The 20,138-nt window shown below is 37.0% G+C and overlaps 1 protein-coding gene across 4 annotated transcripts in view; it reads left to right on the top strand.

Moving 5' to 3' along the window:
• FKTN (fukutin) overlaps positions 1–20,138 on the top strand; it is a 112,654-nt gene that overhangs the window by 6,847 nt on the left and 85,669 nt on the right. For all 4 annotated transcript variants that reach the window (XM_043452957.1, XM_043452958.1, XM_043452961.1 and 1 more), the window contains exons 2-6: positions 8,008–8,209; positions 8,972–9,031; positions 11,205–11,411; positions 13,785–14,062; positions 14,710–14,842. In XM_043452957.1, the coding sequence (XP_043308892.1) occupies positions 8,105–8,209; positions 8,972–9,031; positions 11,205–11,411; positions 13,785–14,062; positions 14,710–14,842 (783 nt within the window). In that variant the 5' untranslated portion in view covers positions 8,008–8,104. The remainder of the gene's footprint in view (positions 1–8,007; positions 8,210–8,971; positions 9,032–11,204; positions 11,412–13,784; positions 14,063–14,709; positions 14,843–20,138) is intronic.

Consider the following 20,138-nt stretch of genomic DNA (forward strand, 5'->3'; position numbering starts at 1 on the left):
TACATTACTTGTCCTCCCCAGCATTTTTAATAGCTAAAATGTCACATGTAAAGAGAAATGTATACACAAATAATATTTTTCTTTTGGTTCTATGCTGTATTTCTCCATGTGTTATTTTTAAATGTTTACTGTTCAGGAGTTAGAACTAAGTATGGACATTAAACTCTAAAAACCCACTTTTTCACATTTCGTATTCTGTTTTATTATAAAAGTTCCTGTAGGACAGAGAAATTTTTAAAATAAAAACTTAAAAAAATTAGTTTTGTGTTCTCTTGAACATTGTGCAGTTATTTGAGTATATTTAGCATACTTCTTATTTCTCGATATTAATTCAGTCATTTTAAGTGTGATGGGGTGATGATTCATGTATTCCAATAACTGTAATTCAAAATAGAAAATAGTAAAAGCCTTAGGGTTAGTTTCCTCTCTTTGTGCTCCATTGTAGCCTGTACTTACTCCTTCATGGCCATTACACTCTTGATCAGTTCAGTTCAGTTGCTCAGGTGTATCCGACTCTTTGCGACCCCATGAACAGCAGCACGCCAGGTCTCCCTGTCCATCACGAGCTCCCGGAGTCCACCCAAACCCATGTCCATCGAGTTGGTGATGCCATCCAACCGTCTCATCCTCTGTCGTCCCCTACTTCTCCTGCCCTCAATCTTTCCCAGAGTCAGGGTCTTTTCAAATGAGTCAGCTCTTTGCATGAGGTGGCCAAAGTATTGGAGTTTCAGCTTCAACATCAGTCCTTCCAGTGAACACCCAGGACTGATCTCCTTTAGGATGGACTGGTTGGATCGCCTTGCAGTCCTAGGGACTCTCAAGAGTCTTCTCCAACACCACAGTTCAAAAGCATCAATTCTTCGGCACTCAGCTTTCTTTATAGTCCAACTCTCACATCCATACATGACCAATGGAAAAACTATAGCCTTGATTTGATGGACCTTTGTTGGCAAAGTAATGTCTCTGCTTTTTAATATGCTGTCTAGGTTGGTCATAACTTTCCTTCCAAGGAGTAAGTGTCTTTTAATTTCATGGCTGCAATCACCATCTGCAGTGATTTTGGAGCCCAGAAAAATAAAGTCAGCCACTGTTTCCACTGTTTCCCCCATCTATTTGCCAGGAAATGATGAGACCAGATGCCATGATCTTAGTTTTCTGAATGTTGAGCTTTAAGCCAGCTTTTTCACTCTCCTCTTTCACTTTCATCAAGAGGCTCTTTAGTTCTTCTTCACTTTCTGCTATAAGGGTGGTGTCATCTGCATATCTGAGGTTATTGATATTTCTCCCGGCAATCTTGATTCCAGCTTGTGCTTCTTCCAGCCCAGCATTTCTCATGATGTACTCTGCATATAAGTTAAAATAAGCAGGGTCACTATATACAGCCTTGAGGTACTCCTTCCCCGATTTGGAACCAGTCTGTTGTTCCATGTCCAGTTCTAACTGTTACTTCCTGACCTGCATACAGGTTTCTTAAGAGACAAGTCAGGTGGTCTGGTATTCCCATCTCTTCAGAATTTTCCACAGTTTATTGTGATCCACACTGTCAAAGACTTTGCCATAGTCAATAAAGCAGAAATAGATGTTTTTCTGGAACTCTCTTGCTTTTTTGATGATCCAGCGAAGTTGGCAATTTGATCTCTGGTTCCTCTGCCTTTTCTAAAACCAGCTTGAACATCTGGAATTTCATGGTTCACATATTGCTGAAGCCTGGCTTGGAGTATTTTAAGCATTACTTTACTAGCGTGTGAGATGAGTGCAATTGTGCGGTAGTTTGAGCATTCTTTGGCATTGCCTTTCTTTAGGATTGGGATGAAAACTGACCTTTTTCAGTCCTGTGGCCACTGCTGAGTTTTCCAAATTTTCTGGCATATTGAGTGCAGCACTTTCACAGCATCATCTTTCAGTATTTGAACTAGCTCAACTGGAATTCCATCACCTCCACTAGCTTTTTTTGTAGTGATGCTTCCTAAGGGCCACTTGACTTCACATTCCAGGATGTCTGGCTCTAGGTGAGTGATTATACCATCGTGATTATCTGGGTTGTGAAGATCTTTTTTGTATAGTTCTTCTGTGTATTCTTGCCACCTCTTCTTAATATCTTCTGCTTCTGTTAGTTCCCTACCATTTCTGTGCCCATCTTTGCATGAAATGTTCCCTTGGTATCTCTAATTTTCTTGAAGAGATCTCTAGTCTTTCCCTTTCTATTGTTTTCCTCTATTTCTTTGCATTGATCGCTGAAGAAGGCTTTCTTATCTCTCTGTGCTATTTGGAACTCTGCATTCAAATGGATATATCTTTCCTTTTCTCCTTTGCTTTTTGCTTCCCTTCTTTCACAGCTGTTTGTAAGGCCTCCTCAGACAGCCATTTTGCTTTTTTGCATTTCTTTTTCTTAGGGATTTTCTTGATCCCTGTCTCCTGTACATTGTCACGAACCTCCATCCATAGTTCATCAGGCACTCTATCTATCAGATCTAGTCTCTTAAATCTATTTCGCACTTCCACTGTATAATCATAAGGGATCTGATTTAGGTCATACCTGAATGGTCTAGTGGTTCAGTCTGAATTTGGCAACAAGGAGTTCTCTATATTTATCTCTGATACAGTCTAGCACAAACCAGAATAGTGGTTCTTAGTAGATGTGAGGGTGGTAAGAATGGTAGTTGTGCATTTTGGAAAAAACTTCCCATGCTATTCTTTAGGACTTCTTACCTTCCACCACCATCAATCACCATTCTTTTAAAAACTCTCATATACTCATCTTTAAAATCTTTGAAGATAGGGAACTGTATTTTACTCATCATTTTCTCTTTAGGGCTTAGCCTTTTGTTGGCATCTCTCCCTTTTAAGGTAGACAGTAAATATTTATTCCTTGCAAGAAGGTAAGACTAGGAATTTATAGCTGGAAGAGATTGCTTCTGACTTGGAAGAGCATGAAAGACTTCATAAAAGGAAGGTCATTGAGAGGAGCTGTGTAAAGAGGTATAGAACTGGTTCTCTGGAAATAGATGAGAATACTTCAGACAAGAGGGAGTGAACAAAAGCAAAGAGGTAGGAAAGTGTGTGTATTCCAGGAATACTTGGGCAAAGACCATGGAGTGTGTGAAGTGGGAGAAAGTCTAGAAAATTTGCCTTGTGTTCAGTTAGATTGTGAATGCCCTTGAATGCTTCTGTGTTTGACCCTTAAACAGTGCAGTCGTGGGTGCCAGACGTCTGTCAACTGAAATAAAAACACACATTGTGCGAGCTGTGAGTTTCAGTTTTATTTGGGAGACAGTCTCAGATAGTTCTGAGTAATTTCTTAGAAGAGGAAGTAGATAGGGGAGGTCAGTAGATACATAATTTTGCAAAGAGGTATGTGCCCTTGTGCACACATCTCTGTAGAAGTTTACTTCTAGTCACAAGGAACACGTATCTCAGTTAATGATTTTAGTGCTTTTCTAAATGTGGGAAGATGTAAGAGTACAGGTTCATAAATGGTTTCTCCTGAAATATTTCTAACTATCTAGAGGCCTGTTTTCCCAGAGGACAGAGTGCTTCATCCTGCCCTTCACCCTGATTTCCTTTCACATGTATTGTAGGTTAGCAACTGCATTGGCTAAAGACTTGATTCTTGTAGAACTGGATGGTAGGCACCATTCTTTACACAGTCAAAAATCTACATGTAAGAGAGTCAGCCCTCCATGTCTGCAGTTTCATATCTCCAAATTAAGTCAACAGCAGATTATGTAATACTGTAGTGTTTATTATTGAAAAAGAATCTGTGTGTAAGTGGGCCTGTGTAGTTCAAATCCGTGTTGTTCATGGGTCAAATTTATGTGAAACTTGAGCTTTACTTGTAGGTGGTAAGGAACTATTGAAAAAATTTGATGATGATGTAATTTGATTCTTTTATCAGTAGCTTGGTATGTCTATCAGTGTAAGATTATGAGTAGGCAGAAAGTGGAGCTTAGCTTGGGACATCAATTAGAATTAAGACATTTGTACAGTTAGAGTTTAAATTAGAATGACAGTGAAGAAAGAAGAGGAAGTTGGTGCAAGAGATATTTTAGAGGTAAACTCAATAAGCCTTGGCCTCTTAAGTATAACATTACTCATTTTAAAGTGGTGATTCCATTCCTAATGAAGACATGGTGCTAGCAAAAAGGAATGTTTTCTTATCTTTGCAGTTAGTTGAATTGGTTTGTTATTCACAGAAAATAAATAATGAAATAAAGTTAATTGGATATCATCTTGATAATAAAAATGTAGTTGTGACTGATGATATATTTTGGAGCTTTAGTTTATGTAAGAATTAATAGTAGGTTAGAGTTATGTCCAAAAAGAGAACAAGATATTAATTCTGACTTTATTTTTCTATAGTGGTTTATATAGGTCTTTTATATTTTCTTTCCATTTGTTAATTCAGGCACAGGAAAGACTGGACTATAGCACACTCCAAGTGTTACTTTAGATTTTAGGAATCAGAGTATAATACATTGATGTACTTTTTAACACAATTACAAAAAACTGAGCTTAAATACTGAAAATGAAGGCTGTTCTTTTTATTATCTTGTGAGCTATCCTTATAATAGTACATATTTGACTGTCTTATCTTAAAAGGTTTTGGCTGACAGCAGAACTAATACCATTGTTTGATGTTGCTAATTTTTACAGTTTTAGGAGATAGACTATGATGATGATTTCTTCAGTTATCTTTGCTTGATGCATTATCTGTAAATCAAGTAGATTACTTACATCACTGGTGATAGTTCTCTTAAGTAGGTTGTTGACTTTATGTAACATCATTGGATGTTTGATATATATAGACTTTCATTCTGGAAGCCCATTTGGATTGTTTCAAAATCCTATGAATTCTGATTTAAAGATGGCAGAGTAAAAACATTTGTGCCCTCTTCTATCCAAAATTACCCTGAAACAGCCAGGAAAATGAGAGACAGAGATGTATAGTTGACCTTTGAACAACACAAGTTTGAACTGCTACATGTGGATTTTTTTCAGTAGTAAATACTACAGTATTATATGACCCCTGGATAGTTGAATCCACAGATGCAAACCACATATATGAAAAAAAAACACAGATACCAAGGAACTACGTATGTATATGGAGGGCCAACTATAAGATATGCAGATTTTTAGCTGCATAGAATGTTGGTGTCCCTAATCCCTGCATTGTTCAAGGGTCAGTTATAATTACATTTTCGATAGGGCTAGAGTCCTGTATCCCAAATTGAAATATTTGAGAACTGATTGTCAAATGTAAGCAGGAGAGATTAAAAGAGCATTCTGACAGAAAGAGATCTCAGGTAGAACTGACAGAGCAATGAAAGATAGATCTATTTACAGTGGTGTCAGGGTGCGTAGAAAAGCAGTAGGAGAAGCTTCCTTGGACTGTTTGGCAACATCTAGCAGGAAAGGAAGAACAAATGAGAAAGCACACCGATACATGATCTTTGCAGGAAGCACTCTTTTGATGAGGCAAGAAATAATGGCTAAACATCTTTCTCTTCCTTGTTCTCACATACATTGTCTCTCTCTTACACACATGCACAGAACACCCTGTGTCATAAAGAGCTTTCTTGTAGGCTAGAGAGACTACCTTCTAGTCCAGAACACAGCCTTAATTCTTCCTCCTAAAATCCTCTTGCAAATAATTGTCCTGGGTGAAGTTCATGTCATTCAAAGATAAATAATGATAAAAAGAAAATGAGTACAATATGTACACAAAAGTGTTACAGAAAGAAAAGCAAAAGGAAATGGAAAAACGAGTGACGAAGACCCGTGAGAAAGCTGTGGTGGCGTAACAAATTTAAGGAGACAACCACTTCTTTAAGAGCTTCCCTGGTAGCTCAGCTGGTAAAGAATCTGCTTACAATGTGGGAGACCTGGGTTTGATCCCTGGGTTGGGAAGATACCCTGGAGGAGGGCATGGCAACCCTCTCCAGCATTCTTACCTGGAGAATCCCATGGGCGGAGGAGGCTGGCAGGCTATAGTCCAGGGGGTTGCAAAGAGTTGAACACGACTGAGTGACTAAGCCCAACACAGCCACTTCTTTAAAACAATAGAGAAAGCTAACTGGCTAGGGAGAAATAGTAAGACAGTGGTAAATAATGAGTCATAATTTGGCAGAACTCAAGAAAGAAAAGAAAGAAAAATATAATCAGGAATAAAAAGCCACATAGAAAACAGAAAGGAGAATTAATGTTGCTGAAAACTCAGTAAGGGATATGACGACAGGCTTCTGAAAGTTGAGCAAAGTGAAATGGGAATGAAAGGAGATGAAACAAATGCTTAATTATAGTTCTGGAAATAGAAATTCAACATTAGAACAGAAAAGTATTCAAAACACATAAGAAAACCTGTTGTAGGGAAAGAAATCTTGATTCTACAGAATCAAGGGCACATAATGGAGAGGCACATAATGGAAGGGCACATAATGAAGAAAAACTAATAACAATCATTAACATCATTACATGACCTAGTTTTTAAAAAATTGTATTTCAAAACTAAGGAATGTGTTCTTTGCTCATCCGTTAAAAAGATCATCTTCCCTGTAGTGCCAGGGAAAGGCTCACATATTGTGAAGGGAGTATTTAGCATTGCAGGACAGTGGTACAAATCCTGTAAGTCATCAGAGGAAAGAGGGTATGACCTCAAAGCCAAACTATTAGTTGACACCTGTTTTTGAACAATGCAAGAACTCAAGGTAAATAATGCCCATATTCTAAGGGGAAGATGAATATCAGCCATCTAGTAGATGAACAGAGATGGAACAGTGATGGAATGGCAGGGAAACAGTAGGAATAAGATTTTAAAAGCTGAGAGATTTGTATTACAGAAAAAATGAACTAATAAAAGTCAGGATTAAAAGGAGAGATATAGAAGGTGTTAATAGATTTCCTCTTATTTTTTAGCTGGAGAGCTAAAGACAAAGTTTATACATGAAGTAATAGAGGTATTAATATATAGATAAAGGAATAAAGATAAACATTTAAAGAACCAAATGTAGTGTGTGTGACCAAAATCAAACAGTGAAGAGGAGGTAAGAAGAAGTAGAACTGTATTAAATTACTTGTTCTAAAGGAATAGTCAGTTGGGACCAAAGATGAACAGAAACTTTAAGGAATTCCCTGGTGACGTAGGGGACATGGGTTCAGTCCCTGATCCGAGAAGATTCCACATGCCATGGAGCAGCTAAGCCTGTGTACCACGACGGCTGAGCTCACATTCTGGACCCTGCAAGCCACAACTAATGAGCGCCTGTGCCACAGCTACGGAAGCCTGCACGCCCTAGAGCCAGCAAGTGGCAACTACCGAGCCCGTAGCGCCTGCACTGCACAACGAGAGAAGCCCCTGCACGTGAGAAGCCCACACATCGCAGCTGGAGAGTGACCCCTGCTCTCTGCAACTAGGGAAAGCCCGCGTGCAGCAATGAGGACCCAGTGCGGTCAAAAATAAGTAGATAAAGCAGTGTGTACATGTTAAAAAAGAACCGAATTTTTCATCATGACTTTTTTTTACACTTGCCAAAAACTGAAGATGTATATGGGATATATATAAAAACTGACCACATTCTACATCACATTACATACACATCACATACACTACATCTACATCACAACAGAAGTGATGTTACACAGGTGATGTTCCTTGACCAAAAGTTTATTTTTTCTCTGGCAGTGGTTCTTAGTATGTGCATCAGCATCACCTGAGAATGCATCAGAATTGCAAACTCAGAGGCCTCACCCCAGTTCTACTGAATCAGAAACCCTAGGGGAGAATCCTTCCCATCTCTGTTGGTCAGTTTTTATAGATATCCCACTTATTTTTTGCAGTTGTAAAGAATGCCATGATAAACATTTTTGTTCTTCCAGGTTTGGTCTTATATCTGATGATTTCTTTAGGATAGGACATTACCAAATCAAAGAATGTTCTGTTGAACTTTAGGTAACTTTTTCATGGTTAATAAAGGTGAAAAATTAAATATAGGCTTTTTTTTGTCTCTTCAGAAATATTGTTCACAGAAAACAGGATTACCTTTTTACCCCAAAAGATGAAACCAACTGGGTTACTTTCAAAAGACAACCAAGTGACCATTGCAGACTGATGAGTAGAATCAGTAAGAACGTGATTTTGGTGCTTTTAACTTTGACAAGTTCTGCATTTCTGCTATTTCAGTTGTACTACTACAAGCACTATTTATCAACGAAGGTAACTTTTTTTCCCTGCCTTCTCATTATTAAACTTCGTTTTAGCTGTTTATCTTCCTAACATACTTCCTCTTGCAGTACATACAGTTAATCGGTTTTGTTTTTAAAATCCTTGCAGAAATATTTCTTTGAAATTCTCCTCTTCATAGGTGTGGTAAGAAGCAATTCAGAATTGCAGTTAAAGATTATAATAATAACACACTAAAAGTCAGAGGTGCAAAGTTTCAGTGATGTTGAAATTTTCTGAGAGAATTATGTGAAAATTGTTATTTTTACAAACATATCATCACTCTTTGGAAAGAGTTCAGTGATAAATAATTTTGATAAAATGTTAGAGTTAGTTTACTTTGGTACAAAGTCGATTTTAATATAGTGCCTAACAGGGAAGTGTAGTGTTATAACTTACCTTTATTATAAACCTTTAGGCATAAAGATAGAGAGACAATGATTTAGAATCTAGTAGCTTCTGAAGATCTTATAAATATACTAATTTGAAAGAGATAGCAAAGAGTTTACTATTATTTGATGGAAATTAATAGATTCTGAGATGTTGACCATATATGCCTGTTTTAGCAGTCTCAGTGCTGTCCATCTTGGGTAGTTATATAATTGTAGACTTTTTAGCTCATGACTGTGTGTATTTAGATTATGCTTTTTAATGATTATTAGCCAGTTATATAGGTTGAACTTCATACCTCCCCTAAATGTAATGTTAAGTGCTGGGCTTTGCATTTACTAACTTTTATTTTTGTTATCTTCCTAGAATGGATCTGGTTTATCAAAATCCAAAGGAAGCCAAATTGGATTTGACAGAACACAGTGGGTATGTATGACAGTCGAGAAACTCCTCAATTGCCAAGATCGTTTAGTTCATTCACTTATATACTTAATAAGTATTTGTTGAATTATGACAGTTTTAATAGCTAGCTTGGTAGGAAGTGGGAGTAGGTGATAGAGGGTAAGGGGAAGACACTGTGCCAAGTGATTTATATGGAGTATCACATTTAGTCATGCGAACTTGATGATGTTAATACATGTTTGTCCTCAGTTCACTTAAAAAGGTTAAGGTTGGTTGGCTAATAAGTGACTGATTCCAGATTCTAACTGCTTGCTTCCAAAATCCTCATTCATTGAGTTGTGGTGCTTCCCCAAATGAATAAATATGTGAAAAGCAGAATTGAACCAAGAAAATATAAAAAATATTTGCAAAACGTGTGTCTGACAAAAGATTGATATCAAGGATAAATAAAGAACTTCTGCAAGTCAGTAATAGATTTTTTTGTTCATATTCTATCAAACTGAACAAGTGTCCTATTCCTGGTTTGCTGAGAGGTTTTTATCCTGAAATAGGAATTGAATTTTGTCAAATTTTTTTGTGTTGAAATTCTCATAGAGGTTTCCTCCCTTTATTCTATTAATATGATGGATTAATTTTCAAATGCTGCCTTTCATTCCTGGGATAAACTATACTTGGTCATAATATTTTCTTTTTTTTTTTTCTTTCTTTTTTTTAACTACAGGAATTAATTTTTTAGTATCCTGCTAAATGTCATTGTATCTGTGTTCATGAGGGACAGTGGTATATACTTTTCTTTCTGTAATGTCTTTGTCAGGTTTTTTAGGAATACACTGACCTCAAAATGAGTTCAAAGTATTTCCTCCTGCTCAGTTCTAAAGAGTTTTTGTATAATTGACATTATTTCTTCCTTAAATCTTTGATAGAATTTGCCAGTGAACCGTCTTAGTCTAGAGTTTTTTCTTGTTTTGATGGCAAGACTTTTTTTTATACAATAAATTCAATTTTGTTAATAGTTATAAGGCAAATCAGATTTCCTGTTTCATCTTCTGGTAGTTTTGTTAATTCTGTTTTTAAAGGATTTATCCATTTCCTCTAAGTTATTGAATTTTGGGGCATAGCATTGTTTATTCTAACTTTTTATTTAGTTGTCTCTCCCACTAAGAGATAATAAATTCCTCTGGAGCAGAGATTATTATATTCTTGGTATTTGCATAATACCCTACAGTAAAAACAAAGGATAAGAGACTGATTCATACATTTATCTCACTTTTTTATCTTTATAATTCCTGATATTCTAATCTGTTTATTATCTTGTATATGTTTTTATAAGTTTCTTCAGATTTTTGTGAGTAATCATTTATCCTTAATTCCATGAAACATCTTTTTTGATGGGCATACATCCTTTTGAAGTCATTATTGCTTTCATTAACGTAGGCTTTTAAGCAACAATGTATGCTATTTATTCTGTTTATCTTGGCTACTCTTAGATACTGTTTACTCCTAAGTGTGATTATTCGGTTTCCATTCTGATTTCAAAACTTATTTTTTTTTTTTTTTCAAAACTTATTTTTTGCAGTAGAATGTTCTGCTTACTGCTCAGTGGAATTGTATTTTAAAATATCAGTATTACAGTATTATTAGAAAGTCAAACTGTATACAGGAATGGTCAAGCAGACAGTGTATTTTAGTTTGTCTTTTTCTTGGCAAGATTATTAAGCAGTATTTCAAATATGAAGAAAAGTTCCACATACAGTTTATTTTTGGTTTTGAAAATGTTGACATGATTAATTTATTTAAAATTGAAAGACCTGGTATTTCTTCTCCAACTTTTGCTTGAAAAGATTTAGCTACTACGAAGGGAATAATTTGTAAGTCCAGAGTTCTCATCTCAGATACTGCTTCCTCTGTGAAGATTTTGATATCCTTTTGATATACAGTTAATTAGTTGATTACTGTTCTGTACTTACCTTATATTGTAAATATTTGTACATCATCCTCAGTAGACTGTGCACTTCTTGAGAGCAGGTATGGTGTATTATTTATTTGTGGGTTTTTTATTGTTAGCAAAATAGTAAGCCTGGTATCTATTGAATAAGCACTCTATATGTATTCTTATAAAATTAATGAATAAAATTTAATGAGCTAGATTATTGTATTGGTTTAGAAGAATTAAGGGAATTCTTTTCCTCTCAAACAGCGTGCAGTTAAAAAATTTATTATGCTAACATCCAGTCAAAATGTACCCGTGTTCCTTATTGATCCTTTGATTCTGGAATTGATTAATAAAAACTTTGAACAAGTCAAGAATACTTCTCATGCCTCCTCTACTTCAGAATGCAAGTTTTTCTGTATTCCAAGAGACTTTACTACATTTGCACTACAGTATCAACTATGGACGAATGAGGTAAGATGATTTGCTTTCAGGTAGTGGAATGTGTCTTTTGTAAAACAATATAAGATTAAACCAATTTAACTGTAAAATATTTAAAATTTTTTATAAAGACTTATAAATTATATCAGGAATATTTTCAGCTATAAATAACAAAACACAAGGCTCCTCTGTCTGTGAGATTTCCCAGGCAAGAATACTAGAGTAGGTTGCCATTTCCTTCTCTAGGGAATCTCACTGACCCCAGTTATTGAGCCCACATCTGCATTGGCAGGTGATTCTTTACCACTCAGCCACCTGGGAAGCCCACAACTGGAAGTGGATTTGTGCAGTACAGCCTTGAGTTAGGCCTTTGCTGTGTTTGATCAGAGCAACTTCTTTGTTCTTAACTTTCCTCTGTCATGATTATGAAAAGGCAAGCCATTTCATAGTTCTTCCTGTTTTGTCTATCTCCTCACATTTGAGGTCTGATTTCTCTTCAAGTTCTGTCTGGCCACTTAAATTTTTCCTAAATTTACCAATTTATAATGGTTTTATTTCATCCTGTACAGTAGATTCCTTCTCTGAATTGGCCACTCTTACACTCAGTCAGTACTTTCCACCTCTTAGGTTTATGCAGAAAGGAAATCCTACAGTAGTTAATTCTAATATAAGGAGAACCAAGGTGAAACTGTATCAGACAGGGAAAGTTACATTAATTGCTGCTAAAAACAACCCTAAAATCTCATTGACTTAGTGCAAAAAAGGAATAATTGTCTCTAGACAAAATCCAGTATGAATATTCTTGGTCAAGGGTATTCCTGGATGACTTTCCTATAAGCAGTGCCTCAGGATGCAGGCTGTTTGAGTTGTGTGGCTTCCCTATCCCATAGTTCTTTGTTTCCCTACATGCAGATAAAAGAGAGAAAGCAGAGAAGATCTTATGGGACATTGTAAAGCCAGGCCAAGAAGTGGTATCTGATTCTTCCATCCGCATTCATTTGACCAAAACACAATTTCACTCTATATCCAGAAAGGGGAAGGCAATTGTAATTGATACTGGTTAGCATTCTGTACCAGAATGATCACTTTCTAGACATAGTTCCAACCTTTAATAACTTTAATGTCTGGTATTACCACTTAGAACTTTATTTTCCTTAACTGTAGATTAGGTGTAATATCTTCCTTGTTGACCTCACATAGTTTCTATGGACATCAGATGAGATAATTAATGTGAATAAGCTTCATACACGTTATATAAATGTAGACTTAAAGAGGTGGTGGTGTAGAGTAGAAAGAACTTTGGTTACATAAGACCTAAATGCTGGCAGTAGTTTTGTCTCTTATTAATTTTGTCTCTTTGGACTTCTGTGAGTCTTTTTCTTTATCTACAATATCTGTGCTACTTATTCTTTAAGACAGATGTCATGAATTCAAACAGTGAGTGAAAGTCACTCAGTTGTGTCTGACTCTTTGCCACAATACTGGAGTGGGTAGCCTTTCTCTTCTCCAAGGGATCTTCCCAACCCAGTGATCAAACCCAGATCAAACCTGCATTGCAGGTGGATTCTTTACCACCTGAGCCACGAGAAAAGCCTAGGAATACTGGAGTGGGTAGCCTATCCCTTCAGGGGAACTTCCTGACCCAGGAATCAAACCGGGGTCTCCTGCATTGCAGGCGGATTCTTTACCAACTGAACTATCAGAGAAGCCATAGATGTTATATGTAAATGCAATAATGTTTATAAAAGTTCTTTAGAAACTGTGCATTTCTGTTCAAATGTGAGGTGTTCTTAATAATTAATACTGTTTAACCATCTGTAGCACTGGTTGTTAGGATTAAAAATCTACCCTGTAGGTTAATCTTTTTACGTGAGACTTATACTGTAACTAATAACTGTTGGAAATGTACTTTGCTTTATAGTATATCTTAGTCTGTTTTCTAATGATGTATATTATGATAGACTTCTATTTTAGTAGCAGTTTAAGGCATTGGGATATAACTATGAGATGAGAAACCCTGCTCTTATGAAGCACTTTTGAAGATTATTAGAAGTTAAATTGAGAATCACAGGTTTAATTTTAAGTCCTTACATTAACATTTACTTTGGAGATGCTAACCAGAGAACACTATAGTGAATGGACATTTTCATTCCAAGGGAGAAATTTGTATTGATTTTCATAAAGAGAGTCTTTGAACATGTCTTCTATGCTATTTGGTTTCTCTTTTTGATGCTTTCCTTAATTCTCCCACCACCACCTTTCCTTGTCCACCTTCATTTTTTAATCTTCAAGCAAAGAGCAGATTAGGACGGTAATACAGAAGACTTAATTCAGTGTAAGAGTAACTTTAATTTTGCTACTAGTATTTATTTTAAATATTCAAACTTGATGTTTCTTTGGTTTTAGGAAGGCTGGTTTCGGATAGCTGAAAATATGGGATTTCAGTGCCTAAAGATCGAGAGCAAGGACCCCCGGCTGGATTGGATAGACTCACTTTCTGGAACTGAAATTCCCCTGCACTACATCTGCAAATTGGCCAGTCATGCCATCCACTTGGTGGTCTTTCATGAGAGGAGCGGCAACTATCTCTGGCATGGCCATCTACGGTTGAAACGACACATCGACAGGAAGTTTGTTCCTTTTCAAAAGTTACAGTTTGGTCGTTATCCTGGAGCTTTTGACAGGTAAATTCAGGGTCTAAAGGAAATATGTGAAACCTGCCTTATTCAGTCATGAATTCTTATTCTCTTTTTCACATTTAGTAATAAAACCTAAAATGTATTTCATGCAAATCAGTTTTGAAATGTAAATATTCAACAAGAAGCGACTCATGTACATGTACTCCGGGAAATATATATCAGAATGTTCATAGCAACATTGTTCTCAGTGACCCAAACAAAATGTGGTGTGTTTGCACAATGAAGAACCATGGGGTAGGGAAATGAAGAAGCTCTTATCTCATGCTCTATGTAGCAACAGAGGTGAAGCCTACAATGCTGAGTGACAGAAGTGAGGCATACAAGAACACAAATCTTATTATATTTGTAAAGAGCTCAGACACAGGGTAAAGTATGTTTGTGGATGTATACTTACAAGTAAAAGTGTTTAGAATGTGAAAACTTCCAGTTATGAGACAAGTTCTTGGGATATAATATGCAGCATGATGACTATAGTTAATTAACACTGCTATATTATATATTTGACAGTTGCTAAAAGAGTAGATCTTTAAAAATGATACCTTATATGCTTGATCTTTAGCTATTTTGCTTATGTTGTATTGAATGTACTTTGAAGAGGCTGCCTTGTAATAAGTCTTAATTTTTGTTTTCAGGCCAGAGTTACAACAAATTACTGTTGATGGATTAGATGTTCTCATTCCAAAAGATCCAATGCACTTTCTAGAAGAAATACCACACTCTAGATTTATTGAGTGTAGGTATAAAGAAGCTCGGGCATTCTTTCAGGTTAGAGATAACCAAATATTGTACTTTACAATTTAAAGGAAATGTGTTTATTTTTAGTATTTACCAGTTGAGGCGGGGGGAAGGTAAAGGGACTTATGGTAAAAAGAGACTTAGGTAAGAAAACATCTTTTCTGCTTTGTCTATTTCCTTCTAGATTGTTTAAATTTTTTAAGTAGATTAAACATTAACTTTAAGGAACAATTTCTTCCCCAGTTGAATGGTTTGATATTTACGGAGACCTTATTTTATTTGGATAGACATTGACAGGTTCAGCACTGGCCTCTGCTTTTAGTTAGGATCGCCCATAAACTTTATAAAGATGGTACATTCTGTTCTTAAAGCAATCCAAGTAGGATCAAACCATGTAGAATACGTACTTCATAGAAAATACAGTTTTTCTCAGAGGGTTTGCACTGAATATGAATTTTTTGTGTTTATGAAGGTTTTTCAAGATAAATGCTACACAAAGACCAAGTGCTTTTGAACTTTACTTTATTCTGTTGTTCTGACTTTCAGTTCAATAAACATTTATTAAAAGCCAGCTTCCCAGGAACTCTCCTGACCTTGGGGATATAAAGATGATTTTAAAGGACATGAAAGTTCAGCTCTAGGAAATGACATGAAACAGAGATATAGTAAAAGCAGTCAGATCTGTGGTGGGGTTTTGGTACTTAAGTTTTTCCACTTGCCCTTTGTTTTTCTGAGCAAACTTTTATTTTCTGTGTTCCCTTCCAAGAAAACTGTATACGCAAGGACTGAAGGGGAATGGGAAAAAGAAGTACCAGGTGTAGCATCACCGGCCAAATGCCCAGAACCCAAAAATGCGAGGGTTTTTTTTCCTGATAGGTTGTGCTGGCACCCAAGGCCTAGACCTGACAGCCAGAGTGGGCCTTCCTAGTCCTGTTCCTTCCTAGCCCTGTCCACAGATCTGTAGATTTGTGGCTGAAGCCGCATGAATGAGAAGCTGGAAGACTGCATGTGTAGCTGGGCCAGTGTCAATGGGCAAGTGCTGCCCTTCACATCTCTACCACAGAGTATGAGGAAGCCGAAGAGAAGCAGATTGGTGCTTGAATTTCACCATCCTTTCACTGTTCCTGTCTCAATGAGTTTGTTCTGGTTGCCACCTCTGTCCTAGCAATTATCACAATTAATTGTGAATGTCTGTCCTGTCCTCCTATAAGATGGTGTGAACTTTTTGATAGCAGGTGTCTTATTTTACTCACCTTTGTAGCCCCAGCATCTAGCACAGTACCTGACACAAAGAAAAGATCCTATAGTAGTGGAAAAACACATAAATGATAAGGTGCTCAGAATCAAATGGTTGTTTTTTTTTTTTCCCAGAACTCTTACTGGGGCTGCTCCATTTACTTGGCAAGCATTTGCCCATACTCATTTTATTGATCTTTATGAGAAGGCACTGTAAAATGTAAAATGTTTCAAAATATCGAGAAATCATGAGAATCAGTTCAGTTCAGTTGCTTAGTTGTGTCCAACTCTTTGCGACCCCGTGGACTGCAGCATGACAGGCTTCCCTGTCAACTCCCGGAGCCTACTCAAACTCGTGTCCATCGCATTAGTGATGCCATCCAACTGTCTAATTTGTCGTCCCCTTCTCCTACCGCCTTGAGTCTTTCCCAGCATTATGGTCTTTTCAAATGAGTTGGTTCTTTGCATCAGGTGGCCACAGTATTGGAGTTTCAAGCTTCAGCATCAGTCCTTCCAATGAATATTCAGGGTTGATTTCCTTTAGAATTGACTGGTTGGATCTCCTTGCAGTCCGAGAGACTCTCAAGAGTCTTCTCCAATTCTACAGTTCAAAAGCATCAATTCTTCAGTGCTTACCTTTCTTTATAGTCCAACTCTCACATCCATACATGACTACTGGAAAAACCATAGCTTTGACTAGATGGACCTCTGTTGGTAAAGTGATGTCTCTGCTTTTTAATATGCTGTCTTGGTTGGTCATAGCTTTTCTTTCAAGGAGCAAGCGTCTTTTAATTTCATGGCTCCAGTCACCATCCGCAGTGATTTTGAAGCCCAGAAAAATAAAGTCTGTCACTGTTTCCATTGTTTCCCATCTGTTCGCCATGAAGTGATGGGACCCGATGCCATGATCTTACTTTTCTGAATGTTGAGCTTTAAGCCAAGTTTTTCCACTCTCCTCTTTCACTTTCATCAAGAGGCTCTTTAGTTCTTCACTTTCTGCCATAAGGGTGGCGTCATCTGCATATCTGAGGTTATTGATATTTCTCCTGGCAATCTTGATTCCAGCTTGTCCTTCATCCAGCCCAGCATTTCTCATGATGTACTCTGAATATAAGTTAAATAAGCAGGGTCACAATATACGGCCTTGAGGTACTCCTTTCCCAATTTGGAACCAGTCTGTTGTTCCATGTCCAGTTCTAACTATTGTTTCTTGACCTGCATACAGATTTCTTAGGCGACAGGTAAGGTAGTCTGGTATTCCCATCTCTTTAAGAATTTTCGACAGTTTGTTGTGATCCACACAGTCAAAGGCTTTGGCATAGTCAATAAAGCAGAAATAGATGTTTTTTCTGGAACCCTGTTGCTTTTATGATGATCCAACGGATGTTGGCAATTTGATCTCTGGTTCTTCTGCCTTTTCTAAATCCAGATTGAACATCTGGACATTCACGGTTCATGTACTGTTCAATCCTGGCTTGGATAATTTTGAGCATTGTTTTGCTAGCGTGTGAGATGAGTGCATTTTTGCGGTACTTTGAACATTCTTTGGCATTGCCTTTCTTTGGGATTGGAATGAAAACTGACCTTTTCCAGTGGTCCTGTGCCCACTGCTGAGTTTTTGAGTGCAGCACTTTCACAGTATCATCTTTTAGGATTTGAAATAGCTCAACTGGAATTCCATCACCTCCACTAGCTGTGTTTGTAGTGATGCTTCCTAAGGGCCACTTGACTTCGCATTCCAGGATGTCTGGCTCTAGGTGAGTGATCACACCATTGTGGTTATCTGGGTCATGAAAATCTTTTTTTGTATAGTTCTTCTGTGTATTCTTGCCACCTCTTCTTAATATCTTCTGCTTCTGTTATGTCCATACCGTTTCTGTCCTTTATTGAGCCCATCTTTGCATGAAGCGTTCCCTTGGTATCTCTAATTTTCTTGAAGAGATCTCTAGTATTTCCCATTCTCTTGTTTTCTTCTATTTATTTGCATGGATTGCTGAGGAAGGCTTTCTTTTCTCTCTGTGCTGTTCTTTGGAACTCTGCATTCAAATGGGTATATCTTTCCTTTTCTCCTTTGCCTTTAGCTTCTCTTCTTTTCTCAGCTACTTGTAAGGCCTCCTCAGTCAACCATTTTGCCTTGTTGCATTTCTTTTTCTTGGGGATGGTCTTGATCACTGCCTCCTGTACAATGTCACAAACCTCCATCCATAGTTCTTGGCACTCTGTCTATCAGATCTAATACCTTGAATCTATTTGTCACTTCCACTGTATAATTGTAAGGGATTTGATTTAGGTCATACCTGAATAGTCTAGTGGTTTTCCCTACTTTCTTCAATTTAAGTCTGAATTTGGCAATAAGGAGTTCGTGATCTGAGCTGCAGTCAGCTCCTAGTCTTGTTTTTGCTGACTACACAGAGCTTCTCCATCTTCAGCTGCCAAGAATATAATCAGTCTTTTTTTGGTGTTGACCATCTGGTGATGTCCATGTGTAGAGTCTTCTCTTGTTTTGTTGGAAAAGGGTGTTTGCTGTGACTAGTGCATTCTCTTGGCAAAACTCTGTTAGCCTTTGCCCTGCTTCATTTTGTACTCCAAAGCCAAATTTGCCTGTTACTCCAGATATCTCTTGACTTGCTACTTTTGCATTCCAGTCCCCTATGATGAAAAGGACACTTTTTTGGGTGTTCGTTCTAGAAGGTCTTGTAGGTCTTCGTAGAACTGTTCAGTTTCAACTTCTTCAGCATTACTGGTTGGGGCATAAACTTGGATTACTATAATATTGAATGGTTTGCCTTGGAAACAAGCAGAGATCATTCAGTCATTTTTGAGTTTGCACAAAAGTACTGCGTTTTGACTCTTTGTTGACTATGATGGCTACTCCATTTCTTCTAAGGGATTCTTGCCTACAGTAGTAGATATAATGGTCATCTGAGTTAAATTCACCCATTCCAGTCCATTTTAGTTTACTGATTCCTAAAATGTCGATGTTCACTCTTACCATCTCCTGTTTGACCACTTCCAGTTTGTCTTTATTCATGACCTAACATTTCAGGTTCCTATGCAGTATTGTTCTTTACATCATCAGACTTTACTTCCATCACCCATCACATCCACAACTGGGTGGTGTTTTTGCTTTGGCTCCGTCTCATCATTCTTTCTGGAGTTATTTCTCCATTCCTCTCCAGTAGCATATTGGGCACCTACTGACCTGGAGAGTTCATGTTTCAGTATCATGAGAATAGTGTCATGTTTTTTTAATTTCATATTTTCAATTCTGATTTTGAACTTTTAAGGGCAACCATCAGTCAGCATTCGAATCAGGAATATGGATGACAGATGCTCAGAGGGCTAGTCAGCTTATCTAGGCTTATGAGGCTAGTCAGCCTCATACTTCTGGTGTTTAAAGTACAGCAAGGCAGGAATGCTATCAGCAGGTTTCTTTTCATAACAGGGTCAACTGGAACTTTGTATTCATTCTTCATCGTGTTATTTGTGTCCTTCACTTACAACAAGACAGACTCTTGATTACTAATTTGTTTTCCCCTTCTGCTAATGTATTGTTATTACTGATGTAGAGTGCCTAATGAGATTGATAGCTTTTTAAAAAATCCTTATCCTCGTAAATGCTTTATTCTTTTGTTATTTCTTATGTTAGAACCAGGACGATCAGTTTTCAAATTAAAGTGCACATACATAACTTTGAACACTTGATGGCGCCAAAGAGTCTTAAATACAATGCCTGGTGTTTAAAAAAAAATTAATGTACTAATCTACTAGATCTCATAGAGCAGCCTTCTAACTTTCCTTTTTTAAAATAGTAATTTCTGGAAACATTTTCAAACCTTCAGAAAAGTTACACATGCAATACAAATAATTCCTTTTCCTTAACCTTGTGGGAGTTATTTGTTGATATCTACTGCACAACTTCAAATAATTTAATATTTCTTAAAAACAAGAATATTCTCCTAATATCTTAATACAAAAATCAGGAAATAACATAAAGATTATTACCATTTAATCCTCATTCAAGTTTTGCTAATTATCCTAATAATGACCATTATAATAAAAGGATCTAGTTCAGAATCACATGTTGTGT

Source organism: Cervus canadensis, chromosome 30 (assembly GCF_019320065.1).
Source record: "Cervus canadensis isolate Bull #8, Minnesota chromosome 30, ASM1932006v1, whole genome shotgun sequence".
In the NCBI taxonomy this organism is placed as follows: Eukaryota; Metazoa; Chordata; class Mammalia; order Artiodactyla; family Cervidae; genus Cervus; species Cervus canadensis.